This window comes from Gymnoscopelus microlampas (genome assembly GCF_963454915.1).
Source record: "Gymnoscopelus microlampas genome assembly, chromosome: 2".
NCBI classification, from domain to species: Eukaryota; Metazoa; Chordata; class Actinopteri; order Myctophiformes; family Myctophidae; genus Gymnoscopelus; species Gymnoscopelus microlampas.
Window position 1 is genome coordinate 41,977,257 of NC_139939.1, and position 27,673 is coordinate 42,004,929.

The 27,673-nt window shown below is 40.1% G+C and overlaps 4 protein-coding genes across 5 annotated transcripts; 3 read left to right on the forward strand and 1 right to left on the reverse strand.

Annotated features, from left to right (window-relative positions):
• Positions 1–832: 832 nt before the first annotated feature.
• On the forward strand, positions 833–4,084 carry LOC311064005 (transcription factor IIIA-like). The gene is made up of 3 exons (XM_084083708.1): positions 833–1,159; positions 2,004–2,370; positions 2,655–4,084. Exons 1-3 carry the CDS (start codon positions 957–959, stop codon positions 3,228–3,230), a joined length of 1,146 nt encoding a protein of 381 aa, XP_083939834.1. The 5' UTR covers positions 833–956; the 3' UTR covers positions 3,231–4,084.
• A 6,493-nt stretch (positions 4,085–10,577) lies between these two features.
• LOC311055310 (persephin) lies at positions 10,578–11,705 on the forward strand (the record flags this gene model as incomplete). The annotated part of the gene is made up of 2 exons (XM_084071443.1): positions 10,578–10,629; positions 11,230–11,705. The coding sequence occupies 2 exons, from the start codon at positions 10,578–10,580 to the stop codon at positions 11,703–11,705; spliced, it is 528 nt and encodes a 175-aa protein (XP_083927569.1).
• A 640-nt stretch (positions 11,706–12,345) lies between these two features.
• On the reverse strand, positions 12,346–20,035 carry wdr83 (WD repeat domain containing 83). Of its 2 annotated transcripts, none has more exons than XM_084084386.1 (10): positions 19,843–20,035; positions 18,816–18,933; positions 16,501–16,621; positions 15,968–16,073; positions 15,602–15,650; positions 14,911–15,037; positions 14,733–14,800; positions 14,390–14,498; positions 13,630–13,744; positions 12,346–13,256 (listed from the first exon to the last, which is right to left on the reverse strand). In XM_084084386.1, exons 2-10 carry the CDS (start codon positions 18,916–18,918, stop codon positions 13,095–13,097), a joined length of 960 nt encoding a protein of 319 aa, XP_083940512.1. In that variant the 5' UTR covers positions 18,919–18,933; positions 19,843–20,035; the 3' UTR covers positions 12,346–13,094. The 2 variants fall into 2 exon arrangements, with proteins under 2 accessions (XP_083940512.1, XP_083940511.1); XM_084084385.1 differs by having other exon boundaries at positions 18,816–18,936.
• Positions 20,036–20,709: 674 nt separating this feature from the next.
• wdr83os (WD repeat domain 83 opposite strand) lies at positions 20,710–27,278 on the forward strand. The gene is made up of 4 exons (XM_084083798.1): positions 20,710–20,855; positions 22,427–22,532; positions 23,621–23,718; positions 26,883–27,278. Exons 1-4 carry the CDS (start codon positions 20,806–20,808, stop codon positions 26,947–26,949), a joined length of 321 nt encoding a protein of 106 aa, XP_083939924.1. The 5' UTR covers positions 20,710–20,805; the 3' UTR covers positions 26,950–27,278.
• The last annotated feature ends 395 nt before the right edge of the window (positions 27,279–27,673 follow it).

A 27,673-nucleotide genomic window follows, 5' to 3' on the forward strand; every position in this document is an offset into this window, starting at 1 on the left:
CCCCCATTTAATGGCATCTCTGGGACCCCAATTTATATTATAAAATCAATGTTAATTTAACTCTGAGAGTGTACAAATGGAACCAATTTGGTTCCTATCCATCATTTATCTGGGGACCCCCTGGAACTCCCTCAAGGACCACTGGTGGTCCCAGGACCACTGGTTGAGAACCACTGATCTAATCGATAAGGACAAACTGGGCACTAGCAGCACCAGTCAGTGTCCAGAAGATGGCAGTAATGCAACACAAAGGATGTAAGAAGAATGGTCATCATTGGTCGCATGCTCAGTGGTTCTCAACCTTTTCAGGCCGTGACCCCCCAAAATAATCATATTTGAACTGGGGACCCCCCACCCTGACAAGCACTTGTAATGTAGGAGTTGAGGCATTGAGTTTTGCTCCGTTCCACAGATAAAAATTGTGAAAATTGAGCTTGTAGATCGGGTTTTCACAATATTCATCAACTTTTTTTTGGCCTCTTATATTATCTATTTATCTTATATTTCTTATATATTTGGCCAATGTTTGACCAGGTTTTTTAGTATAGTTTGTTGATTACTTTTTACTTTTTTTAAGATATTAAACAGGTTACATAAATTGTCACTTCACTGTCATCTGGGCCCCTGGGGACCCCCCTAAAAAAAACATGTGGGGGCCCACAGGTTGAGAACCAATCGATTCGAACAAACTGGGCAGCCAGAAGATGGCAGTAATGCAACACCAAGGACGCAAGCTGCCGTTAAACTCATAACTCTATGGTTAAACCCCAAAGAAGAATGGCCATCATCATTGGTCACATATGGGTCACATGACACAGGAGTGGCCGACTGAACGGAAGTTGTGATGCTGTCAGGAGAAAGAGAAAAGCGTGGCAAAAGCAGAGCTAAAGAGAAGAGGATTAAAGGAGTTTCGAAACGCAAATAGTGTTGCTATTTGCAACCGGCGCAGCGGAAAGATGGCCGCCCGACCAGAAGAAGAAGAACAACAACACAAACGTTACATCTGCTCGTTCCCACAGTGCGAGGCGGCCTACAACAAGCAGTGGAAGCTGGACGCGCACATGTGCAAACACACCGGGGTGAAGCCCTTCAGCTGTGAGGAGAAGGACTGCGACAAGTCCTTCTGTACCCAGTACCACCTGGCCAGACACCAGCTCAGGTACTTATAACTCTATCTCTACTCTATCACTTCTCCCCCGTGGTGGTAGAAGTACTCAGATATTTTACTTAAGTAAAAGTAGCAATACCACAATATGAAAGTACTCTGTTACAAGTAAAAGGCCTGTGTTCAAAATGTTACTAGAGTAAAAGTACAAAAGTATTGGCATCAAACTATACTTAAAGTACCAAAAAACAAAAAAAACAAAAATGTTTGAAAATAGCAGATATACAATCCCACAATGCCTTGCGATGCGACGCGTTGTGGTACAGTCTATGGTTGTGAGCTTGTAGATAAGCTATTTTCAAAGCCTATGTATAAAATAGGGCTAAAGTGGTTAATGTATGTTTTATGATATACATTTATATCTACAATTATTTGAAAACTTTACTTACTAGTTACTTTGCAGAGTAAAAGTATAATATTTGCCTCTGAGATGTGGAGTAGAAGTAAAAGTATTCAAAATTGGCAATACTCCAGTAAAGTAAAAAATACCTAATGTTTTTACTTAAGTTACTTACAGTACTTGAGGAAATGTACTTAGTTACTCTACACCACTGTAGAATGGTGATTACCCACCCCCCTACTCTGTACATGTAGTGTTTTATATTTGTGATGATATTGTATTTTGGTGTTATTCTTTATGCTATGCTGATGAATTGAATATATATATATATATATATATATATATATATATATACATACATACATACATACGACCTCAATGGAAACAAGTCCTCAGGATTTTTTTGTGTTATCCTTTTAGACTAAGTGTATGACTGTACTCGTGCTGTTTGCATTTCTGTCTAATAAAGTCATTCATACATTCAATTCAATCAATCAGTCACAGCGGCCAGAGGCCCTTCCAGTGCACCCACGATGGATGCGAGGACGCCTTCACCACCAACTCCAACCTACAGAGGCACATCGGTCGCAGTCACAGCAGCAACAACAACGACAGCAGAGAACAACAGAAAACATACGTGTGTAACTTCACAGGCTGCGGACTCGTGTTCAAGAAGAACAAGCAGCTCAAGTCCCACAAGTGCGAGCAGCACACCCAAGAGCCTCCTTATCAGTGCACCTTCGAAGGCTGCCAGATGCGTTTCACCTTCCCCAGCAAGCTGAAGCGACACGAGAAGGTGCACCGGGGCTACCCTTGCGCGGAACAAGGGTGCTCCTTCCAGGGGAAGACTTGGAGCGAATACCAGGTATTGCAATGATGATTATTATTATTTGTTTTTTGACGAGATACGGTGAGACACTTATAAAGCACTGACTGTAATGGACACTTAATTTGTTTTTACTTACGTATACGTTGCTCTGTATTGCTGATGCTTCTTGTTTTTCTTTTTGCCTTTTATCGCTTTACAGAACTGTACTTACTTTTTTCACCTGTAACCTTAACTGTTGTGCCGCCTCTGGGCGACTGAATTTCCCCCACGGGATAATGTAAGCATCTATCTATCTATCTATCTCTCTATCTCTCTATCAGAAACACAGGAAGGACTTGCACAGGCTCTTCCTGCAGTGTGACCAGTGTGACAAGGTGTTCCGTGACTCCTGGTTCCTCCAGCAGCACCAGCGGGTCCACTCCGAGGTGCGACAGGTGCTGAAGTGTCCCAGGGACGGCTGCGACAGGTCCTTCACCACGTCCTTCAACCTGCAAAGCCACATCAGCTCCTTCCACGAAGAGATGCGCGTCTTCGCCTGCTCCTACGAAGGCTGTGGGAAAACGTTCGCCATGAAACAAAGTCTGCAGCGCCACAGAGTCGCCCACGATCCTGAGCGGAAGAAGCTGAAAAAAAAGCCCCGTCCCAAAAGGTCTCTTGCGTCCAGGCTCAGTGGCTACAAACCCAAAAAGAAAGTGGTTGGTGGCAACAAGTCACAAAAAACCCGCCACCCAGACCCAGCAGCACACGCATCTAAATGTGCGTCAGAACAAAGCAAGAAGACGGCTCCACCTGGGCCTGTTGAACTGGTGTCTCTGCTACATGACACGTCCTTATTATACAGCCCAGTTCTGGAGACGCATGTTTCCAATGGACTTAGTGCAGTGGTTCCTGTGTAGAGTATGTCGGTCGGACCAATTTGTCGTATTTTGCCAATGACCTGAATAATAGTACATATTATTGTCCTACAGTATTATTGAATTGTTTTGGCAGTGGAGTCTGTAACTGCTTTGTTTTGTCCAATAATTTATGCAAGTGTCATTGCGTCACCTTAAAATAATGGCCGTTGTCATTTAAAAAAAGTTTTCAGAAAACAGAAACTAATTCAAAACGAACTATGATAGTTCTTAATCATTTCAGCCCAAATGTTTATGATAATATGACTTGCTTTACAAATAACAGTCTGTCAGTTATGTAACATACAAGGATTAAATGACTTGAGCCAATTTGTGTTTTGACTTAGGCAATTGTAAACCTAACTTAGACCAAAATATTTTTGGAGTAACTGACTTACTCCAGACTTAAGCAATTTGTTTGGCCTAAGTCACAAGACAAAATGACGTAGGCCATTATTTTAAGAAAGTGACACTGTTTTGTGTGCCTCATGCTCTGCTTTGATCTGGATTTGTTTCTTCTCATAAACTGAATCGAGTAATATCAACTTAAATGAACGTTCATGCGACTGTATGAAGTGGAGATGCTTAATGTCTTTAACTGCTTATCAGGGAAAATTATCAGGCTGTTGTGAACTGACACCTAATTTATGTACTCTACAGTATGTCTGTGTCGCTTGCCGAAATGGGCTTGTGCACTTGTGCAGTGGCTTGTAAATGTCTTTACTTTCTGTTATATCACCAGTTCCAGAGTTGTGTTCTTTATTTGAAATACAGTATATTTTCACAAAGTATGTTATAGCCATTTGTGAATAAGTTATGCATTACATTATATTTTTGCAAATAAAACCAATATACATTGTGTTTAAATAACATTGGCCTATGAGTGAATTAAATGAAAATGGTCACTATTAAATGGCAATCATATTCACAATGCTGCATTCACACTGGCAGATACAAAGATGCAGTCCAACATTCATTTTCATTGGAAGCCATTGTATATATACAACAGCTACAAGCAACACAAAAGTTGAGCTGGTTTCAACTTCAGCTACAAAGATACAAAGCTACATATACGCTGTGTATCTTTTGTATCTGCCAGTGTGAACGCAGCATAAATGTGTTGCTCAAAAAAACAACTGATCTAGTTCAATGGTTCTCAGGGTGGACCTTATGGAGTTAAGAGACCTTGCAGGTCTGCAACTCAAGAGTGAACAAATGGACCCTTACTGGTCCATTTGTTCACTCTGAGTTAAACCAACGCTGAGGATTTGACATTGTAGATTGGGTTCCTAGAGATAAGAAATCCTATAAAATGAGGGTCTGGGCCTAATGCAAATAAACGGGTGTCTTTAAAATGAAAAAGGTCCAGAGTCACTGATCTAGACTAGGTGATGTAACGTGGAAGGACAGAGGTGCTTGTGTTCTGATTTACGGTGTAAACATGAGCTGCTCAGGGCGAGTTTGAGATTCCGGGGCTAAATCCCCTCAGAATGCTTCCCGCTACAGGAAGACAGTTCTCAACATTCTTACCCAGCGCAGCTCAGACAAACCCTATATGGACTGGCCGTCAGACCAGCTTACCTCTGAATGCACAGTAGACCTCATATAATCAATAATAATAATACACTTTTTTTTGTATAGCACCTTTCATGACATGAAATTCAGCTCAAAGTGCTTTACAGAGCAAGAATAAAGCACAAGTGCTTTACGGAAAAAGTACAAATGACTAACAATAGAAAAAAAGAAAAGAAAGAAAAGCAAAAACTTAAAACCACATTAAAACGTAGCAAAAAAAGGCAGGATTACTGTATATAATGTTTATTTGTTCAGTTAAAAGGTAGCTATGTTGTATATGAATTTGACATGGACAGGCATGATAGATGCAAAGGAATTTGAAACAGTTGCAGTGACATTGACATCTTATATCATTCAATTCATTTTCAACATCAAATGTGACGCTTTATGTAATCTAAAAATACATTTTTCGGCGAGTGACAGGTGCATCAGAATGTATGAATTAGGCCTTACAATTGTGCAACATTTTGGTCAATGTGCTGTATCGGCTGTCCTATTCTCATTCTGGAATCCATCAGTATTCATCACTCCACTTAACATGCTTACTGTAAAAATTTAAAATCAAGAAAGGTTTTGAGAAACAATCAGTAATGTGGGTATGATGACAAAACAGGTAGAGATATTCATTGTTTGGGTCATCAGCTATAACATTCTGAAAATGTTGTCACTTTACTGTAATGCAGCCTGCAAGAATAGGAAAATACATTTCTACATTTTATCACAATGTTACGATAATCATTAAATACCCAGACGATGCCTAGTCTCACATCACAATACCAATTTATTGTCCAGCTCTATTGCCTACATTGTTTTTTCCATTTTCAACAAATAAACAAATGCATGTCTATTTTTACCACTCAGTGTGAGGTTTGGCTCCTAGTCAGTCTACATTTAGCCCTACCTGGAGTCCTGCCTGGACTTAAGCCCTGCACTGCCTCTGAGGAGGGAGACAAACAGAATTCTTCACAATCAAAGAGAGCTACTGCCAAGTCTACGCATTATAAATCTTCTTTATTTTTAGCACAGTCTCCTTTCCCGATCCAACCTCTGCCATTTATAGGCACTGTTATTACAAACATATTGATGGTGGATTATTTGAGAGTGGTCTATGGGTATTAGAAAACAAATAAATCATTTATTCATACTGGAGTTCAAGGATGTGTCTTTGACCAAGTTTGTTTTTGTTTTTAACTGCAGGACATTTATCACAATGTGCAACATCTTTCAGTCTGAACGTGCAGGAATGCACCAGTCTGAGTGACATGTGATATTCACAGAGACCTAAGATGAGTCAAGATTTAGAGCATACCAAAACATTCCATATACTGTGTGCAACTGCGTGTGTGTGTGTGTGTGTGTGTGTGTGTGTGTTAGGGCATTCACGAATAGTGATTTTTAGTATTCGAATTATTCGACCTATAAGTATTCGAATATTCGATTAATCGATTTGATTATAAAAAATAAAATAATAAAAAAATTAAAAAAATAAAACGTTTTTTTTTTTTTTTTTTTTTTCAATGACATTGATGACTGGACTCAAGGAATGCGAGTTGACGTCACACCAGAGCTCACAGCTGCGTGTCTGCTGCAGAAAAGCCACTAAAAAAAAAAAAATCTGAAAAAAAAAAAAAAAAAAAACTTTTTTTTTTTTTATCGAATAATCGAATAGTGGTTTGATAGTCGAATAGTCGGTTTGATAGTCGAATATTCGAATATTCGATTATTCTGTTAATGCCCTAGTGTGTGTGTGTGTGTGTGTGTGTGTGTGTGTGTGTGTGTGAAAACCCCAATCATCAGTATATACCTATACTATAAATATTTTCTTTTCCATTATAAATCTTAAGTATATTTAGATATCTTGCGGTGGAATCCTTCGCTGAGTACCATGTGAGCATTGTAACTCACCTTCCTGTAGTTAAACATTCACACAGGGTGAGGGATATTGTTGTATTTGTATTGTGATTCACTTTCACTGTCTGTCTAGACGTTCTCAGTCAGTCTGGGGAATTGAACCAATGATGTATGTACTGAACATAAAATGCTTCTCTAGCCTTTAGGGTTTCAGTCCATTGTCCCTGGTTGACAGTTGTTGCTGTCCCATGTGTGCCCAATTTCTTCCCAGTAGCATTGCTGTTGGGCATACATTTCTTAACTCCATAATTCATATTTTTAATGTTTCCTTTTATACTATTGCACTATATTTGATACATTGTGATACACTGTGAGCTTGTAGATCTTCTATTTTGGAAACATTTTTAATGTGTAAAAAAAAAACATTATGACATGTCTGGGTTAGCACCATCATCTCAGACAGCTTTGGTAACTAAAACTTGCGGTAAATACTGAGATCTGACGGTAAATATGACACTCCACATCAGCAATCCATCTCCCAGGGGGTCTAGTGCATTGTAAAGGTGATAGACTCCCTCGTTGCTTGGCTGATACCGACAATAACACACTCCGACCGTATTTATTATCGGACTACTTAATTACATGGTACAATCTGTCTATGGGGTTTTACAAATATTAACAAAATAATAACTACATTGGATCGAATGGCACACAGGTTCTCTTTTGCATTTCCTGAAAAGTTACGGTTTTGGACATACAAGGTTTCCACCTGTCAGCAACGATATGCTTCCCTGGCTTGACAACACTTCCACAGTAGAAAGAAAGGTTTCCCATAAATGATGCAGAATTCTTTCCATTCTTCACTTCTGACACCTCCCGTTTCCTGGAGCCAAATTCCAAGACGATTGCATACACTGTATTCCTCCCTCTCCTCTTCTCCTCTTTCTTCTCGTTTCATCTCTTCCCGTTCCCATCATCCTTCACCTGTGTCTTATGGGAGGTGGAAGGAATGTGTCAGAGCCTTTTGCCCCCCCCCCTCCCCCATGCTCCCGTTGTATGTGAGGATTACTGGAAGGTCAGTGTGTGAGTTCCAGAAGCTCCCAGAGACCCTTTGTCATGTCTACCTCTCATCTGGAGGTCTGAGTCAAGCAGTGGTCAAACAGTCAACATAAGTTTTGCTATGCCATGTTCATCTGTAAATTGTGACCAATTCAAAATGGCTAAGAATACATTCTCATTTCCTTTTTACATCTATAGTACACTGGGGGGGAGGGTTTCTAAAAACATTATTTTAGAAACGGCTTTATGGCTGTTAATAAGTTAGTATTGTTATTTGTGTATTGCTTTTATTTTATTGTGTATTATGGAGCACCCTAACCTAAGTTTTTCACAGTGCATGTACGTACTTGTACATCCTTGTGACGATAAAATCTCTTGAATCTTGAAACATAAATATTGTACAACACAATGTCCTCACAAGTCCACAGTTTACTGTGGTAAATGTGCCCAATCCAAAAAGAAAAACGGTTTATATTCATCACATACCAAGTGCACACAATTATTTAAATAAAAAACACTCTTTTTGAGCACTAGATAATAATACAATAGTTTCCATTCAGTTTTGATAGTTAAAGTAACAAGTGAACCCAAGTGTAATTGTATTCTAAGCAGACTCACTATAGTTTCGGAACGGAAACTACATGAACAGAGAATAGAATTAGAATTAGAAAGAATAACCTTCTTTCCTTTGTTTTACAGAAATTTGGGTAAAATACAAAACAAATGTTTCAACTGACCCAATCACTGAACTGCATCATAAATGGGAGTTGAGTACCTAATCTAAGAGGTCGTTGTTGAGGGAGGAGAGGGATGAGGAGGAAAAACATTACTCTTTTGCGCCCCCAAGCCCACATTTACCAGCTGGTTCAGAGATTTAACCACATGAACCCTAGCATCCCTATTCTGGGCCTGTCATAATAGACAAACGTTCAACAAAAATAGGCGATGATTTGGCAAAAATAGGTGATCATTCTGTGAAAATAGCAGATCAGCTATTTGACAACGTATATAGGGTTTAATGGTTAACCAGTGACTTTCATTTACTTTCAGTGCTTCACTCAAGTAATCAAATAATCGTTTGAGACAGTAGATTGACAATGGAGAGAATGTTGTTCATATCCTTCCCTCAGGAATTAAAATCCTGAGGAGATCTGAACATGTGTTGGGTCTCCATGTTTCCGGCAGGTCTATGGGCAACCTGACCTCTAATGTGTTTCATAGAGAAGGAATACATCAAAATCACCTGACAACTTACCAGTAACCAGCTTCACGCCTCACTGACTGTCAGGCCTCGAACGTTAGCCCACCCACACAGCAGCACTGGCAGCCTGCCGTTGACAGCTTCTCCAGCGATGGGAGTTATCCAGGAAGGCCATGTCCTTGTGGTTGGTATATATCAAATATTAATTTAAATACAAAGTAAACTAAAATAGAACATAGAAAATAAATAAGTACATAACAGGTACATAATATGCTGTGGATACCATATTACAATTGGTCGAACAGACCACTACATCATTCTGTTTCTGTCTGAATGTAGTAGTACCTTTTGCTACTGTAACATTAATAAGGAGGTAGGATCTTCTTTGTTTTCAAAGTAAGATATCATATCAATGGCAAAAATTCTTGCAAAGAGGGAACGAGCAACCCGCCCAAGATAGCGCCGCCCATGGCTGCTGTGGTGTTGGGGAGTGTTGTTTCTGTCTGTTGTAAACTGTGCTCCGCTGTACCAAATCAAATTCCTAACATGTTCACATGTCATGGCAATAAAGTCTTCTGATTCTGATTCTGATCCCATTAGATGCTGTGAAATGTTTTGTTTAATCCTGATTGTATGATCTTTTATAAGTTCAAGAAACACCCGCTCTTTAAACCAGTAGGAAGCCTTTGGTGGATAGGCTGAAATGTTTGGTCCTGAAATCTTTAATTAACTCAAGTAGAAGTACCACTGCTTCAGTATCTGGGAAATTACTAGTTACTAGAATAGCTGAATAATATCCGTCTCTGGTGTCATACCTATCCTCAATTGAGATCAAAGAGCATGCTTTCTACTGTATATTGTTAAATGTTATTGCCGTTATGTAGTTTGTGAGTCAAGTATTGTCACAATATATCCAGATATGGTCAGAAGAAGACATGCAGAATGAGACTCGGATGTTTGGAAAGGCAAAAATTCCTTTCCTTTGTCCTCATCCCTATAGTCTGCGTTCAGTGTTGGTCATGTTAAGAGTCAGTCATTTGTTAAAGACGCCTCATCGTGCTGTTTGACCAGCTCACTGACACAGCGCTGCGCCATGGAAAAGTACAGCGTACAAATAGGAGCCCTAAATCATCATCGTCATTGCATTCTTTACCTACTTACTTCTGCCCTATAAATGTTACATAACACATATTCTACGTATCCTACATGTCTGATGAAAATCCCTCAATTTATGGACGAGCTACTGAATGCTGCCTCCGTCTGAAGGTTAAGTCACCTATTGGAATGGTGGAATGTCTGTAGAACTGAACTAGGCCCTGTTGGGCTTTTTTCTTCATTGTTCTTAAGTCTTGAGTTGTTAGAGTTGTTAAGTCTTCACCCCTCTTACCACCCCGCTCCAATTTTTAACCGGTTCGCACCTTCCTTTCGTGTCTCCTCCAGTGACCCGTCTGCACATTATTTGTATACTGTGGGTATGTACAGTATACCACAATTGGCTGTGACTGTTATCAGTGCCAACCTAGCCTCATAGTGGTCCAGACAGAGCCCGCCCTACCATCGGAATCCATTTTGCATGGGCCAAAAGCGACTGGAAAAACATCTGGGGCGAGAGGGGGGTTCGAGCTACTCAAGTATCTGATTTACACCAATTAGACAATCCTATCATGACAAATCAAAAATGCTGCATCAAACACCCGCCTGCCCTCCCACGCTCAGGTGAGGGTGTTAGTCGGTTGGCAAGGAACGGGTTAGTACCTCTCCCCCATACACCTCCTCATCTCATCTCCGCACCCCCCCGCCCCCCCTCTTGGAGGGCTATATATTGGAGGTCGTGACTCGTCTACATCTCAGCATCACTCGTACTAACGTGCATTTCCCAAGCGACGGGCAGACAAAGAGCAGACACTGGAGATGAGGTCCTTGCTGAAAGTGATTCTGTTGCTGTTTTGTGTTCAGAGGGGAGCGGGCCACTGGATAAGATCATTGCTCGGTAAGTGGGGTCGTGACCTTAGGGATACAGTAAAAGCGAATTTCTTAACTGCTATTAGAATGACGTGGTTGTGATGACTCCAGAGATCTAGAATTTGGACTACGGCTGTAAAATATGTTTCCAAGCCTTAGACATTATTTATTCTGAAAGAGAGATTGAATATCTATGTCGGCTATGTGTTTAATTTCTCAAGTGTTGATATCAACGTGCCATCATTTAACTGAATGTGGACGAATTTAGAAGGGGCTGCTTTTGGTAACTGTCACTTCATTGTATACATTTTAAAGTTTAAATATTTAACTCTACCCGTTTCTATTCTATTCTAGATCAACGAAGAGAAGCAGCGTCTCCAACCAGCCCTCCAGATGGGGATGAAACACGTAGGCGGGCCCCTGAGGATGACACCCAGGGGGAGGGTTTCCGAGTTGGACAATCGCCCCACCCCGTTGTCCCAACCCCAGGGCCGATCCGGTCACGCCGCTCATCACCCTCAGAGACAAACTGCAGCCTGCGCTCCATCCGCCTGCGGGTTCGAGACCTGGGCCTGGGTTACGACTCGGACGAGACCGTCCTCTTCAAGTACTGCGGCGGCGCGTGTCCCCGCGTACGCTCCAACCACGACCTCACCCTCACCAACCTGCTGCTGACCGGCGTTCTCCCCCACCCTGCGCCCGAGGAGCAGTGGCGCAGCGTGCCCTGCTGCCGGCCCACCCACCACGAGGACATGGCCTTCCTGGATAACTCCCATCGCTGGCACAAGGTGGAGAAGCTTTCGGCGGCCGGCTGCAGCTGTGTGGGCTAGAGAGGGCTGAGGAGACGATCGCGTTGGGGATGCTTTGAGGAGAGGCAGAAGAGAAGGAGTCAGGGGGAAAAGCAGGCGCTTTTCTAATGTCTGTAAATGTTTGTAAAGGATTTTTTTTTTTACCAAGAATGTTGTTTTAATGTCTCCATTTGCTGAGAGAGGTCTGTTATTTTCTGATCATGTGGAGCAGAATGGGTAGAATTGAACTGAGAGTTACACGATATTACAAGAATTACTTGACTTTGGCATTGAATAAGCTCAGAAATGATATGGATGCTATTTAAAAGAAACTACTAATCAGATACAGTTTATTTGTCCTCGAGGAGAACATTATTTGACACAAAGTATTTGTGTGTCCTTTTCAAAGTATGGTAACTACACTGTGGTTCACTATGAATTTGAGTGAAGCTGCTTTACCAGTCAAACAACGTTCGCAACGATCAGCAATGAAAAATGTATTTATGTAAATAAATAAGTTATTTATTTATTTGACAACATTCCTTTGTGGTATTGTTTAACTTATTTTGTGATACACCATTTATGTATGTACAGTTACTAATAAAGACAACCTTGTACATAATTGAATTTCTTTTAAAATAATGTGTAGAAGGCCATGAGACAATTCATGATCTAGTGCGGGTACAAAATGTTTATTCACAGATATGTACAAAAAAACATTTCGGTGTTTAGCCACATATTTGGCCAAACACCCAGCTAAGAAATCCAACCATAGAGGGTGAGCCGTAACTGCTTACAATCATAATGATAGAAGGTCAGTTAATTTGGTTCACATATAAAATAGGCACACTTGTTTCCCACACATATATCCTTTAGCTCAGTGGTTCTCAAACTTTCTTTAGTTTCACGGACCCCCGTAACTCTGAGATTGTACAAAATGGAACCAAATGGACTCATTCCATTCGTACACTCTCAGAGTTACAGACCTGTAAGGTTTTGGAATCCCCTCAATGAACCCTGAGGTTCCCTGGACCCCACTTTGAGAACCACTGCTTTAGGTCACTGGATCACAGGCATGAAGATGTCTTTTGTTTTGTTTACATATTCATTGTCTTCCTACTACAAAGAGAATACACTACAGTTCTGACCCGGATGAGCTCACAGTTTTTCCTCCATGCCTTCTTACTAGTGTAACAATACGTTTGAACAGCGATACGTTGTTAACATTGATAAATACAAGGCACAAGATCTTAGTATCGAGACAATCGATTCTTTACACTGCAAAACAATTTTTAGATCAAGTCACACTAGAAGTAGTAGTTGCTGTTTACATATCGATGTAGCTGGATCGTTGGAATTAAAGGCGATGCATCGACGCAATTGTTGTATCGTTACACCCTACTTCTTACAGTGGCTGCTGTCACTGTATATCTATGTTGTCGTCACATCCTCCTCTTCCTCCTCTTCCTCTGGCTCTGCGGCCCACACCTGGACACGCCCCTCCATGGCTGTCAGGAGGCGGGTCTCTGAAGGATGGAAGGCCAGTGACTGGACAACAGCCTTCCCCACCGGCAGCTTCAGTGTCAAAGAGCCCTGAGAGGAAGGGGAATGTTACAAATGACAAAAAACGATGTCGTTAAAACTGTTAGTCTTCTTCACTGCATTTTAAAACAAAACAAAATAAGAAAGGCTTGTGGTATTTACTGTATTTACAGTTAGTGTTACTTTCAGTGAATCAATCAATTATTCAATCGTCTGATACACACTAATGCCCAGACACACAACCAGTGGCCACTTTGTAAAGCATGTGAAGTATTTTTCCGGTACAGAGTAATGATTTATACTTGTGTGCCGGCGCCCAGAAATAGCAGATCTACAAGCGCTGCTATTCTCGGTGAGCGACACTTGCACATAACTAAGTATAACTCAGGCTTTAAAGAATAGGATGTGATGACAGGAGTCTTACCTCCACCAGGTCCCAGCAGTATACGTGACCATCCTCAGAACAGCTGAGAACGTGGGTGTCTTTGCTGGAGAGGCAGCAGTCCAGCTTATAGCCTTTCATCTTATGTCCTGTGAACCTGGGCACATCACATGGTAAAATGTCATCACATCAATATGGACAGTGTTCATAACTGTAACGTTTGAACATGGTCTGGTGGTTCTAAGTCAGTATAAACGACATTTTCTTATTTCACAGACCCCCAATATGATGCATTAAACCAGAGGCCACCATTTGATATGATTACTATCTCTGGGTGGTAGTTTGTGTATGTCACATTATGTTCTTTGAAACAGTCATGAAATTGCTATTCTATTCATCAGTTAAGTGCAAAGACTCTTTTCTCAATTGCTTAGCATTTAGCATGGAATAAAATATCTGTTTTCCAAAATACTAAACAGGAACATATCTATTTTTTAATTTAATAGAAAATCCACTTCCTGGGAGAGAACAAAATGAGTAGTAGTGAACGTAAAGTGTGCGTTCAGTCTATGGGCGACTAGTTACACAATAGTCACACTACACATGACCATAACCAGCTACATTGTTGCAGAATCACCCTTCAAGTGGTGCTCAACAGTCAGTGATACTATGTTTTTCCTCCATTTAGGTACAGTATAACCACAATTTCTTGGTGGAAGAGTGGAAATAATCACATTTTCTCTCAAATTTGTGTTGTTTGTTGCTGCTAATCTGAAGTGTCTATCTAGTGGAAATGACTCACTCTCCCAGCATCTCCCCGGTGCTCTTGTCCAGTAGCCTGACTGCAGAGTCCAGACTGGAGGTCAGCGTACACTGGCCATCCGCACTGAAACACACACATGTGATGGGGCCTGGAAAATCACACACACACACACACACACACACACACACACACACACACACACACACTACGGGTCACTAAAGGGTTAGAAGCGAATGCCGTAGAAGAATATACAATCTTTGCACACAGACGCCCAACGGACCCCCAGATGAATATCATAATTGGTGACACATCACACCTGGAGTATATTAAACATACAATGTTTACTTATGTCATTTAATCTATGAATGATGGAGTTACTGACTGTTGATGAAGTCCACATGTAGCTGTCCCATTCTCAGGTCATAGCGTCGCAGTCTACCATCCACTGACCTGAACAAAAGACATTTCAAACACTAGTCATTGTGGTGTCATTTATGTTAAATAATTTTCAGACTTTGCATACACATATGAGTGGGTGATATAAGCATGTTGGCACTGACCCGGTAAGGAGCTCATGTTGGACCACCTTCAGACTGCTGATGCCGTCCGTAGCCTCGTCTAGAATCTGAATGGGCTCAAACCTTCGCGACCTGGTGTCCCAGCACCGCACTGTCCCATCTATAGACCCTGTATGAGAGACAGATCGGTCATGTTATTGAGGGAGAACAGAATCAGCTTCATGGTGAGGTACCATTAGAGTATGTGCAATACTGTGTCTGCTAATCAGAAGGTCACCCCCCCCCCCCACCCCCATGTCAAAGGGTCCCTTAGGTGCTCTTAGGGGTTAAGTTTCTTCTTCTAAGGCTTAGAAGGAGACACTTAACCCTTAAGAGCTCCCCCTGACGCTCATCATGATCATCAGCTGGGTGAACCTATGTCTGAAGTGGTTATGTATGTTTTGTAATAATAATCAAAATCGGCAAAGTAACTAACTAAAGTTTTCAAATAATTGTAGTGGAGTAAAAGTACAATATTTGCCTGTAGTGGAGTAGAAGTGAAAGTACTGAAAACTGGAAATACTCCAGTAAAGTAAAAATACCACAACATTGTACTTAAGCACAGAACTTGAGTAAATGTACTTAGTTACTTTACACCACTGGTACAAAGTAATCAGATATGAACAGAATCAATTGTACATATTGAGAATTTTCTTACATTTACAGTAACATCGTAACAACAGCAGAGACTCACCAGATAAAATGACAGTTGCCTCTTCATTGAATTGGACACAATTGACTTTCTGTGAATAAACAGAGTCTGTATCAGGGAAGCCTCGTGTTCATGTACTCTTCTCTGCATTCGTACTCTTATTCTATCTCTATCTCTCACACACACACACACACACACACACACACACACACACACACACACACACACACACACACACACACACACACACACACACACACACACACACACACACACACACACACACACACACACACACACACACACACACGTATATAGTACAAATAACACTTTAACAGTGTGATGTAATTCACAGGCAATCTCTTTTCAGAATTGCCTGCCAGGAAGCCTGCTGATAAAAACGCTCACCCCAGCATGTCCCCTGAGTTTGCGTGCGACCTGTCCAGTAGCCACATCCCACAGGATCACCGTCTTGTCCGAGCTACAGGAGCACAATTGACTGTTGTCAAAGGAACTGTGGAAGCAACAACATAGACCCTTTAAAAGTAAAACATGGGCAAAACTTTGTCCATCAAGAAAGCAAGCACCATTTCCTTGCATGTGGACAATGATCAAGTTTGCCTTAATCTCTAATGTGTATCTATTTTTCTATTGCTTCTTTATTAGTCTCGCATGGCCAGACGATCGAAGATCTCTGCCTAAATACACCTGGTGAAATCTAAATTCAATGTAGGGGCTAAAACTAGAAATCTAAGTGGGGAGTAGGTAGAAATACAGGTATTTTGAGTAATGACATTGTAAGATTTGAAGTTGAATAACAACATAGTACAGCATAATACAATGAAAGATACAATGAACTTAATAAGCCATCTGGACTCTTCACTTCTAAGTGTTATGCTTTAAATAATGGGATTCTAGTAATAATATGAAAGACCCATTACCCATCTGCGTCTAGGACCTCATATCCATGACCGCTGTAAGACTTCAGCAGGGTGCCTCTGCTGCCGCTCCACAGCTTCAGAGACTTGTCACTGCCACAGGACAGTATGTAGTTACCATCAGCTGACAGGGGAGGAGAGAGGGAGACAGACGGAACACATCTTCTCACTACTGATCATTCCATCGATACAAAGGAACATAATACTGTATGTACTGTATATGTATGCATTAACGCTCTACTTCCATGTCCACAGGCACAGCTACCTACATTGCTGGGGCACCCGGTGACTCTTATTGCCATGGACAACCGCACATCTTCATACTGAACCATCGTGTCACAAAGGCCTCCCCACTGATTACTTTTGTACTTTTCCATGTTAGACATGGCAGAACACTAACAGCGTACTAGCCTGCTTACTGGAGTAATGTTTGTTCAATAGATTTATTTCTATGGATCATTCATCATTCACACAAAGTATCTTGACGATCTGAGCCCTGGTCATTCGCTCTTGAATTTGTTCAACGACAGTGACAGGAGTGACAGACTACATGTATACCTTGCCACGCATCGCTACGGGCAGCGCAACAAACGTCTAAATCCTCATCAACAGCATTACAGGGAAGTATGAAGGAAGTGTAAAGGTCAAAGCCACAATACCCAGATAACAGATGTAACACATCTTTCTGTGTCACTGTCCCTAGAACATTCTGATGAATGCCTTGCATTGGGCCAAAATATCCATACATGTTTTTTTTTATATGAATTAAACTTTGTTTAAGCAACTGTGACCAAGAGCAGTGCCTCTTCATGGTCTGTGTCCATAGGAAAAGCCATATCATCTCTCAGCCCTAGACCCCTACAGAGGCCGATGGTAGAGGAGTCACCTGGATGTTCTTGGATCGATCCCAGGCTGATCTCCTGGCATTACATCTAAGTGTCACTACTGTGGATGCCATCTGCTCCTAAAGTGCTAATCTGATGACACCTGCTAACCTAATTTAGGATATTGTCGCCGACGGGCAGAAACCTTGTATCTTTATCCACAAGTTTCCTAGGGTGTTGTGGGCATCACTTCCTGTCGATTTGATCAGGTATCAGGGATCAAATCGACAGGAAGTGATGCCCACAACGCCCTAGGAAGCAAATCAATTCCCTACTTTGTTGTGTCAAGCTAAAGTAGTGAAAATAGCCATTCTACAAGCTCACAGTAGATTGGTATTTTTGCTACTTTTTAACATTTTTGGAAGTGAATGTGAAAGTGGTCAAGTCTGTCTGAGGGTTTTATAAATATTGAACCAATCAAGAGCTTTTCCCCCCCCTTAAAAGTGGTGGTTTTGGACGTACAAGGTATGTCGTAAGAACAACATGTCGGGTTATCAACATAACCTGACAGTGACGATATGTTGAATGCAAAGAGGAGAACTACTACATGCCATTGATTGCCTCCATAGTACATAATGTACTGTTTGATGATCGTACTATAAGGGCTACACTGGAAGTAATTTAGTTTGTTTAATAACCACCAGCGATGTTGAGTGTCTTCTTGTTAAGCCACTTATGCACCATTTGTATTATCCTGGCTCATGTAACGCTTCAATTTCCCCCTCGGGGTCAATAAATACATCTAATCTCCAGTGGTGGAAAAAGTCAAACAAAATTGTACTTAAGTAAAAGTATCAATACTACAATGTAGAAACACTCTCTTTTTAGTACAGTTCCATACACCTTTACACAAGTAAAAGTCCGGTAATCAAAATTTACTTGAGTAAAAGTACAAAAGTAATGGCATCAAAATATACTCAAAGTATAAAGTTAAAGTACTCATTATGCAGAATGTCCAGCAGGTTTCAGCAGGTAGTATCATATGTATAAAGTGTATTCAAATCTTTTGAAAGTAGCAGATCTACAAGCTCACAACGCGTTGCATCGCGGCGCGTTGTGAGCTTGTAGAACGGCTAGGCAAAGTTTAAATAGGTGGTTAATGTATGTTTTGTAACAATTCAAATCTACAAAGTAACTATAGTAACTAAAGTTTTCAAATAATTGTAGTGGAGTTAAAAAATATTTGCCTCTGAGATTTGGTGGAGTAGAAGTAAAAGTATTGAAAATTGGAAATACTCCAGTAAAGTAAAAATCCCTAAAAAATGTACTTAAGTACAGTACTTGAGTAGCTGCCTCACGCTAAGAAAACAGGAGATCCTGCCCTATGGGCCTCAGGGCTAAGCAAGACTTACTTACAGTATTTGAGTACATGTAATTATTACTTTCCACCACTGCTAATCACATCTAGTGTAAAAGCACAGTAGTTCATCTTACCATTGAAGCGCACAGCCCTGACAGCTCCTTGCAGACAGTCTATGGTTCTGATCAGATGTCGGGGAAGCTGAGGAGCCTGGAGTTTAGGCTGGGGGAACGTCATAGTCCAATCTGTGTACTACTGCGGAAATATGTACACATTATGTAAGACAGGGGTTCTCAAACTTTTTTGTGTCAAGGAAAGGACCCCCAAATTGATATGTATTTTGCTGCACACCCCCATCTGAACAGGTTTTGTGCCAGGGAACCCCAGAAGAGATTTGTGTTAAAGAAATTCTAAATTATTCAAGATTTTCCAAACATTTTCTATGTTTATCAAACATTTAAAAAAGAATAAGGAGATGTAAAGCTTGCACTGTGAGCTTGTAGATCTGCTATTTTTGAATAGCCAACTTATAAATGTATAAAGTGGTTGAAATGATTTAGTAACTACTTTTGCTGGGGACCCCCTGGAATCCCCCCAATTTGAGAACCACTGACATAAGCAACATTTATTCTATTTGGATATTTACTCTTACTGGAAGGAAATGTGAATATCTAATGCAAAAATGTAGTAGCTACCTCCTCTCAATCTGTAACAATTAAAATCTACAAAAGTGATGGCTATAGGAGAAAAAAAAACAAGTCACTGTCTGAATAAATTGATCAAAAGTGGTTTTCTAGCCTTCGATCAAGACTATCATAGATGTATTTGATCGATTTCGACATTTGCATATCTACTATCATAGATACGAAAGTAAAATACATCTGACTGATTGATTGATTGATTGATTGATTGATTGAATACTTTATTAACAGTTTGCAAAAAAAGCACAGACGTACAGTTCCATACAAAAGGATTTAAACCCAAGAAAGCACTGTGTGGCTTGTTTCCATTGGGGTCCTGTGCTTCAATTCATTGAAACATTTACAGACATACAATAATATAAAATAATATGCAAAAGTCTTGATCCAAGGCTGGCCAATCTGTGGAGGCTTTACTACATAAACGTTACTAACTATAGCTTAATTTTGTTCTGTTACTTACTTATTTTATGTATTTGATAGAAGAGCAGTGGTGGTTTATGAGTGAGACATTTTTTTTCAGCCTTGCTTCTCAGAAGCTGAAAAGATAATTTCTCCAGCTTTGTAAATAATCGACTAAATAATAAGCATAGAGTTAATAATTATAAAGAATATAAAGCCAGTTGTGTTGTGGTTGTTGTAGCAGCAGCCATGCATTTGTCCGGTACCACACGCAATGCATGCTGGGGTGAAATATTAACTTCAGAATAAAAGTTCAGAATGCTTACGGCATGGCCCTGATACATGACTGTCATGTATTATATGACAGTCATGGATGAACTTCAACATAGTGTTTGCACTTTTTCCCTTTTTAGCAAGTACATCTACGTAACGTTTAAATCTCAAATATAAAGTGCTTACCCTATGGCCACAAATCTTACAATTATGTTCGGGCTCTCAAAAGTACCGTATCTTCCATATTATTCAATAAAAAAACATTTTAATCCGATTGGTGGCCATTTTCTCCATTTTTTTCCATGTGCTTTCAAACACGTGACCCTGTCGGTTGGAAGATGTATTGCACTCTGATACATTATATCTATATGAGAAAATGGCCACCAATCGGATTAAAATGCTTTTTATTGAACAATACGGAACCTACGGGTACGTTTGAGGACCCATACAATATTGTAACATATGTAGCCATACGGTAAGCACTTTATATTTTAAATTTGAACGTTTATGTAGATGTACGGATCAAAAATAGAAAAAGTGCAAACACCATTTTGAAGATTATCCAAGACGGTCATGACAGATGACCGTCTTGCGATCCAAGGCAGCCGGCGTTTATTTTGAAATGAAAACCGGTCACCTCCCTGAACCAAGCTGTCATATGAGTCGGTCAGCTGTGTCTTTAAATCACTCTTGGGTTTATATCTTTTAAAACACTTTACAGTAAAGCAGGACATTACGAATTAATCTCAACATGTCCTCTAACAATATGGCGGACCCAAGGAGACAGAATAAGATTTTGCGGTGAGTGTATTATTGAGCTTTTTGATGAGATTTGTTTCCCTTCACACCGAGCTGGCTAGTTACTTTAGCTAGGCAGCTAACTAGGCAGGCTGTGTTGCCAGATCTTGCGTGAGAAATAAGCAACCAGGTCTAGGAAAACAATCCCAAAAGGAAGCGACTAAATATTATATATTTGAGGGTCCATCAGTGAGTCCATGACATGAACATATTTGAGAATCACTGGTTTAAATAATAGCAATAAAACATTGTGAAGCAAGCCCAAATAAGCAACTACACTTCTTTAGAAACGAGCCAAAAAAAGCAACCCTCATCTAACCAATATTTACGAGCAACTTTACAGAAGAACAAGCCCAAAGACGCTTATAATAAGCCGACATGGTAACACTGCTACTAGGAAGCTAAGCTAACGTCAGCTTGCTACCATTCAACCTCATTCATTGAGTTCAGTGGGATAATGAGATTAGCTATAGTATGTGGGGTCTTTTTTCTTATTGTCAAGGATTGTTGATGATAATTGCCTGGTTCAGCAAACAGTTAAATCCACAACATTACGTGTTGTGGACTTGATGAATTGATGTATTGAATATATAGGACCACAATGGAAACAATTACAAACAAGCCCTAAGGGCTTGTTTGTAATTGTTTTGTTGTTTTGTAATTGATTTTTGTTTTATCCTTTTGGCATCAATAATTGGCATGTATAGTCGTACCACTGTATTATTTTCAAACTGTTAATCAATCAATTCATCTATCTATCTTATAGCTGTGGCATTTCACTGTGATTTAAATATGCTTCATGTCACAGTTACACAATGCTGCTTACTAATTGTTAAAGACCCAAACGTACACTGCATTGTAAATAACATGTATAACATACTTTCAATGGATACAGGATAGGTGGGCAGTGGGCACTAGGGACATCTGGGCACCTCGATCATGTAAATTGGCTATTTTGTCCAAAATGTTAATATATATATGTATGTATGTATGTATGTATGTATGTATGTATGTATATATATATATATATATATATATATATATATATATATAAATGTTCTTAAGTAATGTAAAGTATACATGATGTGAACATGCACTGTACATCATTATCAGACTATTATCCTCCCAACTTCTTGTTTATGCCCCAAACTGACTGGATATACAGGTTTTGTAGCAATTGTAGAAATATTAGACCTTCATTGTCAAATGTTTAAGCATGTTCTAATCATGTATACTTTACTTTAAAACATTTTCCAAATATTTTATTTTTAAAGTTTTAACATTTTGAAAAATGTAACCTTCCTTGGTGCCCACCTATCCTGTTACCCTTATTATTACTTTAATTTATTTGTATTTAAGGACATTTGCTAGAATTGTATAGCTTTGTGCTTGATGACACTGATGCAGAAACAATTCAAATGTACAGTCCAAACATACATCCTGAACCTAACGGTTACACAAGGCTGCTTACTAAGGTGTTGTTAAAGAACCAAACATACACTGCATTGTAAATAACATTTGTAACATACTTTCAATATCTAAGTATCATTGACAAATCCCTCTTGTTACTGTAGGTACAAAGCCCCCAGTACAGAGTCAAACCCCACCCTGGAAGACCCCACACCTGATTACATGAACCTGCTGGGCATGATCTTCAGCATGTGTGGACTGATGCTCAAGGTGACCCCCACACAAACAAACACACACACACACCCTTCTGCCTCCCTCTCCCTGCCCCCCCCCCCTGCCCCCCCCTCTCTCTCTCTCTCTCTCTCTCTCTCTCTCTCTCTCTCTCTCTCTCTCTCTCTCTCTCTTCACCCCCCCCCCCCCCCCCCCCGCCACAGTGTCACCACCACCACTTCTATGAAGTTCTGCCAATCTCTATGTCCCCTCCCCCATTTTTCATGTATGTGTGTGTGTGGCCTCACTAAAGGGCTGTTGCCCCCCAGGGTGGATCAGAGCCCTGCCCACCCGTTCCATTTAGAAGATTAAAGGTGAAACTCGCCCTTAGAGATGGTACGCTGAAGGGCTTCTGAAGCCTGTCAGCACTACAGATAAAACATGTTTGGAGTCCTTTGTGACAAAATAGAGATTGTATAATCTGTTTGGAGAGACAAGGTAATGATTAATTTTTGCAGAGACTGGTCTGTATGGCTGGAAATCATGGTGTCAATACCAATTGTACTACTTCAAATAGTAATTGTTTTTCGGTGTAGAAACGCCATTTCTGCATTGGAGTAAATACTGTTAATATGTATGTAATATTATTTATTTAAAATAACTAGTGCAATAATACCCGTTGTGAGAATCCTTTGCGCAGAATCGATTATCAGATAACGCCAGTCTATGATGTCAGTTTGTGTAGGACATGGGTACTATGATCAGTACTATGACATCAGTCTTCGCCATATGTGGACATACAAGACACTCAGACAGGTGCATACACAGAGATTCCCAGAATTTATAGATAGATGCCCATGAACTACTTTAAAACGTAGCCACTTAAACCCTCTAGTCTTCTTAATGAAATGGACCTGAGTTGCAACTGTACTTGGTCTGCTGTTGTTTACTTCTACACCGAATCTCTTCCCTAGAAATAGCAGATCTACAAACGTTGCGACGCGTTGTGAGCTTGTAGATCGGCTAAGAATAGGGGTTTTGGTGTTCAAGTGATTAAGAGTTTCTTCTTTATTATTTCTAATCAAGAATGAGATTACTCTCGGGGACTGTACACTGACTGTGTTCTCTCTTTTGTGTTTATATTGCAGTTGAAGTGGTGTGCGTGGATAGCGGTTTACTGCTCTTTCATCAGTTTTGCCAACTCCCGAAGCTCAGAAGACACCAAACAGATGATGAGCAGTTTCATGTGAGTATGATGTAGCATTAGAGGTATATAAATGTGTATCCTCATAACGATTTGATTACAAATTTACAATTCTTTCAGAGCGATTTCATGAAATTTCACCACTATTCAGTCTGATTCAATTATTCTTATACGATTACTCCATTTCATAGAAATTAATTGAATTCACAAATTTGACTGGGTGAACTGATTTACTCGTATCTACCTAGTATTATTGAAACGATTGAATTGGAACAAGTGATGAACCAAGCTTCAAGTTTCAGCACATTTATTTTGAAGACATTTTCCTTCGATTTTATTTTGGCCAAAAGAAAAAACTGATTATCGATTCTAAAATTAGAAATTGATGCAGTTGAATTGCCACCTTAAGACTGCTTCATGATGCATCTATGCATTATGGTTGTGATATATACATTTTATATGTATTCAAATGGAGAGAAAAGGAGGTTATAGGCTGCCCACTTTTGCCATGTGCAAAGGAAGCTATGAATTATAATAGCTTACTATAAATGTGTCAAATGTGCCCACACACAGTTTGGTTTGTCGTTGGTGACATTAGATGGGACAACTTTAATGTACAAAAGCTTTTAAACTGTGCGACCTCCATGGGTGGTGGTATATTTCCATTTGCTCATAAAACATTATACTGTAGAAGGGCACCGATCCAGGAGAGCAAAGCATGGCCCTTCTGACAGATATGTTCTGAGGAAATGGTTCCCAGTCCATTGGCTAGATGAGGTTGTATTAATGACAGGCCTGAGGCCGTAGTATTTTAGTAACGCAAAAATGTTTGGCTCAGCAAATACAGTCATAGTACAATATGCCTCCAGGGCCTGCCTCCTGAACATACAGTAGATTCTGCTTCAAGGTCAGTCAAGACATTTACTAGTGTGCATGGGAACTGATGTGTTACACTAAAGTGAGCACCTCACATGCACACAGTAATACACCTGGAACAGATGGTAGAGGAGGTGGATTAGACGGTGTCATTGGGGCTGGGAGCAGGGCAGATCCCATAGCAGATGCTTGGATGTGGTTGTGCCTACAACACCTCTAGAAAATAAATGGTTTACAGAACCAGTACGTAAGCCTGTCACAATTATTACATAATCGTCTAATCGCAATTATTTGAGATAATCGCATTTATTTTTGCATAATCGTCATAATCGTTTCCATGTTGAAAAATGTTCACACATTTTCAAAAGCAGAAATAGCAGATCTACAAGCTTACAACGTGTAGATCAGCAATTTCTGCTATTTACAAATGTATTTATATGTCATATGTTATGTCATATTAAATATGTCATGTTATTTGTCATATCTGGCCTGTGCAATTTTTGATTATGAAGCCTAAAAGGCAAACAGAAATGTATATTTTATTCACATGTTCCAATGTTCAATGCCAAACACACAATTAAATCGTTAATCGCAATTATTTGAGTGACAATTAATCGTCAATTTAAATTTGTAATTGTGTAAACCTGTATGGTCAGAATACAGACGGACGGTTAGACAAATCTCTGCCTTATTTTGCTCAGCAGCCTGTGAAATAGATGCATCTTCCTTATCCAAGTGAAGGCTGATTTATGTGTATGATAGGCCTGTAGTGATTAATTTCAATAAATTGAAAAAACTTTAATTTATCACCAAATTTTCATGTCAGCATCAAGCTCAAGCTATATCGACAACTTTTCAACATTGGTGAGGCAATCTTGAACTGCACAGTCAAGATCCACAGAAAGCAAAGTTGGACATTTTTTGTATGCTGACCTATGAAAGAACAAACTGAGACTACAGTATAAAGACATCAACTTGGGGTTACAGTGTGTGAATGTGTTTACTTTTTGCAGTCCTCAGTAGATCTGTTTTAAAGCAAAGTGCAATAATGCATCTGTAGTTGACCGTCAGACTTCTATAGTATTGATTAACTGAACTGACGTGCTGAATTGTATTATATTATATTATATTTCTGTCTGTCTGATGAATTGGAAGCACAGTAGACGGTCCCAAAGAGACACTTGAAGGACATAGAGGGATTTAGGACCATTTATTTCAACAATGATTATACAGTTCTTTTTGGAGGAAAAGACTCAACTCTGAGGATTGTCCCCAATGAATCCAAGCAGCAATTCCAAGCGATTCTATGGGGAGTGAAAAAAAAACCCACAGCAGTGTTAACCCATTAAAACCGGGAACGCAACTGCGTAACCACATAAAGCAATTATTTTATACTTTGGCTATTCAAAAATAGCAGATATACAAGCTCAAACGGGCGGCACAGAGTGAAAAATCGTGAAAATGTGTGCACATCTTTAAATATATCGATTTTTTAAAGCATTTAAACATTTTTAACTCAAATCTTTGCTTCTGGGTGGTCCCTGGAACAAGAATATATTCAAATGGGGGTCCGTGGCCAAATACATATAATTTTCGGGGTCCTTGACGTGAAAAAGTTTGAGAACCACTGATATAGCAACATAGGTGTTTCAGAAAACTGTTAGGATGTAGAAGACATTTGTAGAAACGGCCTTGGGTCTTAATGGGTTAATACAGCAGTGGCTTGAATGATAAGCAGTGTGATGATGGGGGCTGTCATCTTTAAGACCTGAGGCCCATTCTACAAATGCCTTCTAAATCAGTAGTTCTCACACTTTCAAGATAAAAAATGTTCAGAAATAGCAGATGTACAAGCTTGTACATCTGGGGTGGCAGTGGCTCAGGGGTAGAGTGGCCGGGTAGAGTGAACTGTAAACCGCAAGGTTTCCAGTTCGATCCCGGGCTGGGGGGCTCCCCCAGAGTTAGTGTTGAAGTGTCCTTGAGCAAGACGCAGAACCCCTAATTGCTCCCGATGAGCAGGTTGGTGCCTTGCATGGTTTCCTTCGCCATCGGTGTATGAATGACACGGATGCTTTCCCGGTTGTAATGGGTTAAGAAGGCCATGGTATCGACTTGTTTGCGATTGTCGTACGAGAGAGTTAACCGGTACAATCAGTTGATTGATGAGCTGTCTAAACAATTAAGCATCACAATCAAAATCTGATTTGGCCATGTCTTTGACCCATGGATGAATTCAGGACATCCCTGCCTTAATCAGCGTTTACAACAACCAATATTGCTCACACTTTTGCTAATTTCAATATTTTCTTGCCTCTTTTTTGCGTCTTCAGGCTGTCCATCTCAGCAGTTGTAATGTCATATCTCCAGAACCCACAGCCAATGTCACCGCCCTGGTAACCATGGACCCTGATCACAGTACAGTTTTGACAGAATACAGGCAGTGCTGGACTGGAAGACAAGATGACCAATTGGCCCACTGGCCTTGTGGGCCAGAGAGAGGAAGAGGAAAATGGGGGGGTGGGTGGGGATTGCTGATGACGAAGAGAAATGGACAGAGGACATTAACCGGAAAGGAGAGATGAAATGGTCTTCCCACTACTTTCTTATTTTCATCTCTTTAAAAAAAACATAAACCTTTTTTCTTTTTCTTCTTGAGGCTGTTTTACTCGTTAGTTTTTCCACTGCAGGTTTGTCATAAATAAATATGGATGGTTTTAAAAGTAAAAGGCTTTTGTTTATGTTGATGTTATTGAAGACACTAATAGAGCCTAGTCTAGGCTACCACCATGTTCAAATTATTTATTTTCAAATCTCATCCACACATAGATTGTAGGAGGTTTGTATTGACAGTGTGAAAGTATGGCCACACACTAGTAACTGATGCAGAATACTGTTGGATAGTCATATTATAGGATAATCATTTTTGCTCAGGGTGACCAAATACAGTATATACTATTTTTATCAGGTTTTATTGTTAAATGTATTTTAGCAGGCACCTCATTAACCGCTTTCAATCCGACATCCCTTTTGGGGCTTGTCATTAAAGGCAAAAAGTTAAAAGTCGTCTTTTGAAAATGACCGAGTTCATGATAACACATTGCAATGTGCTGTGAGCTTGTAG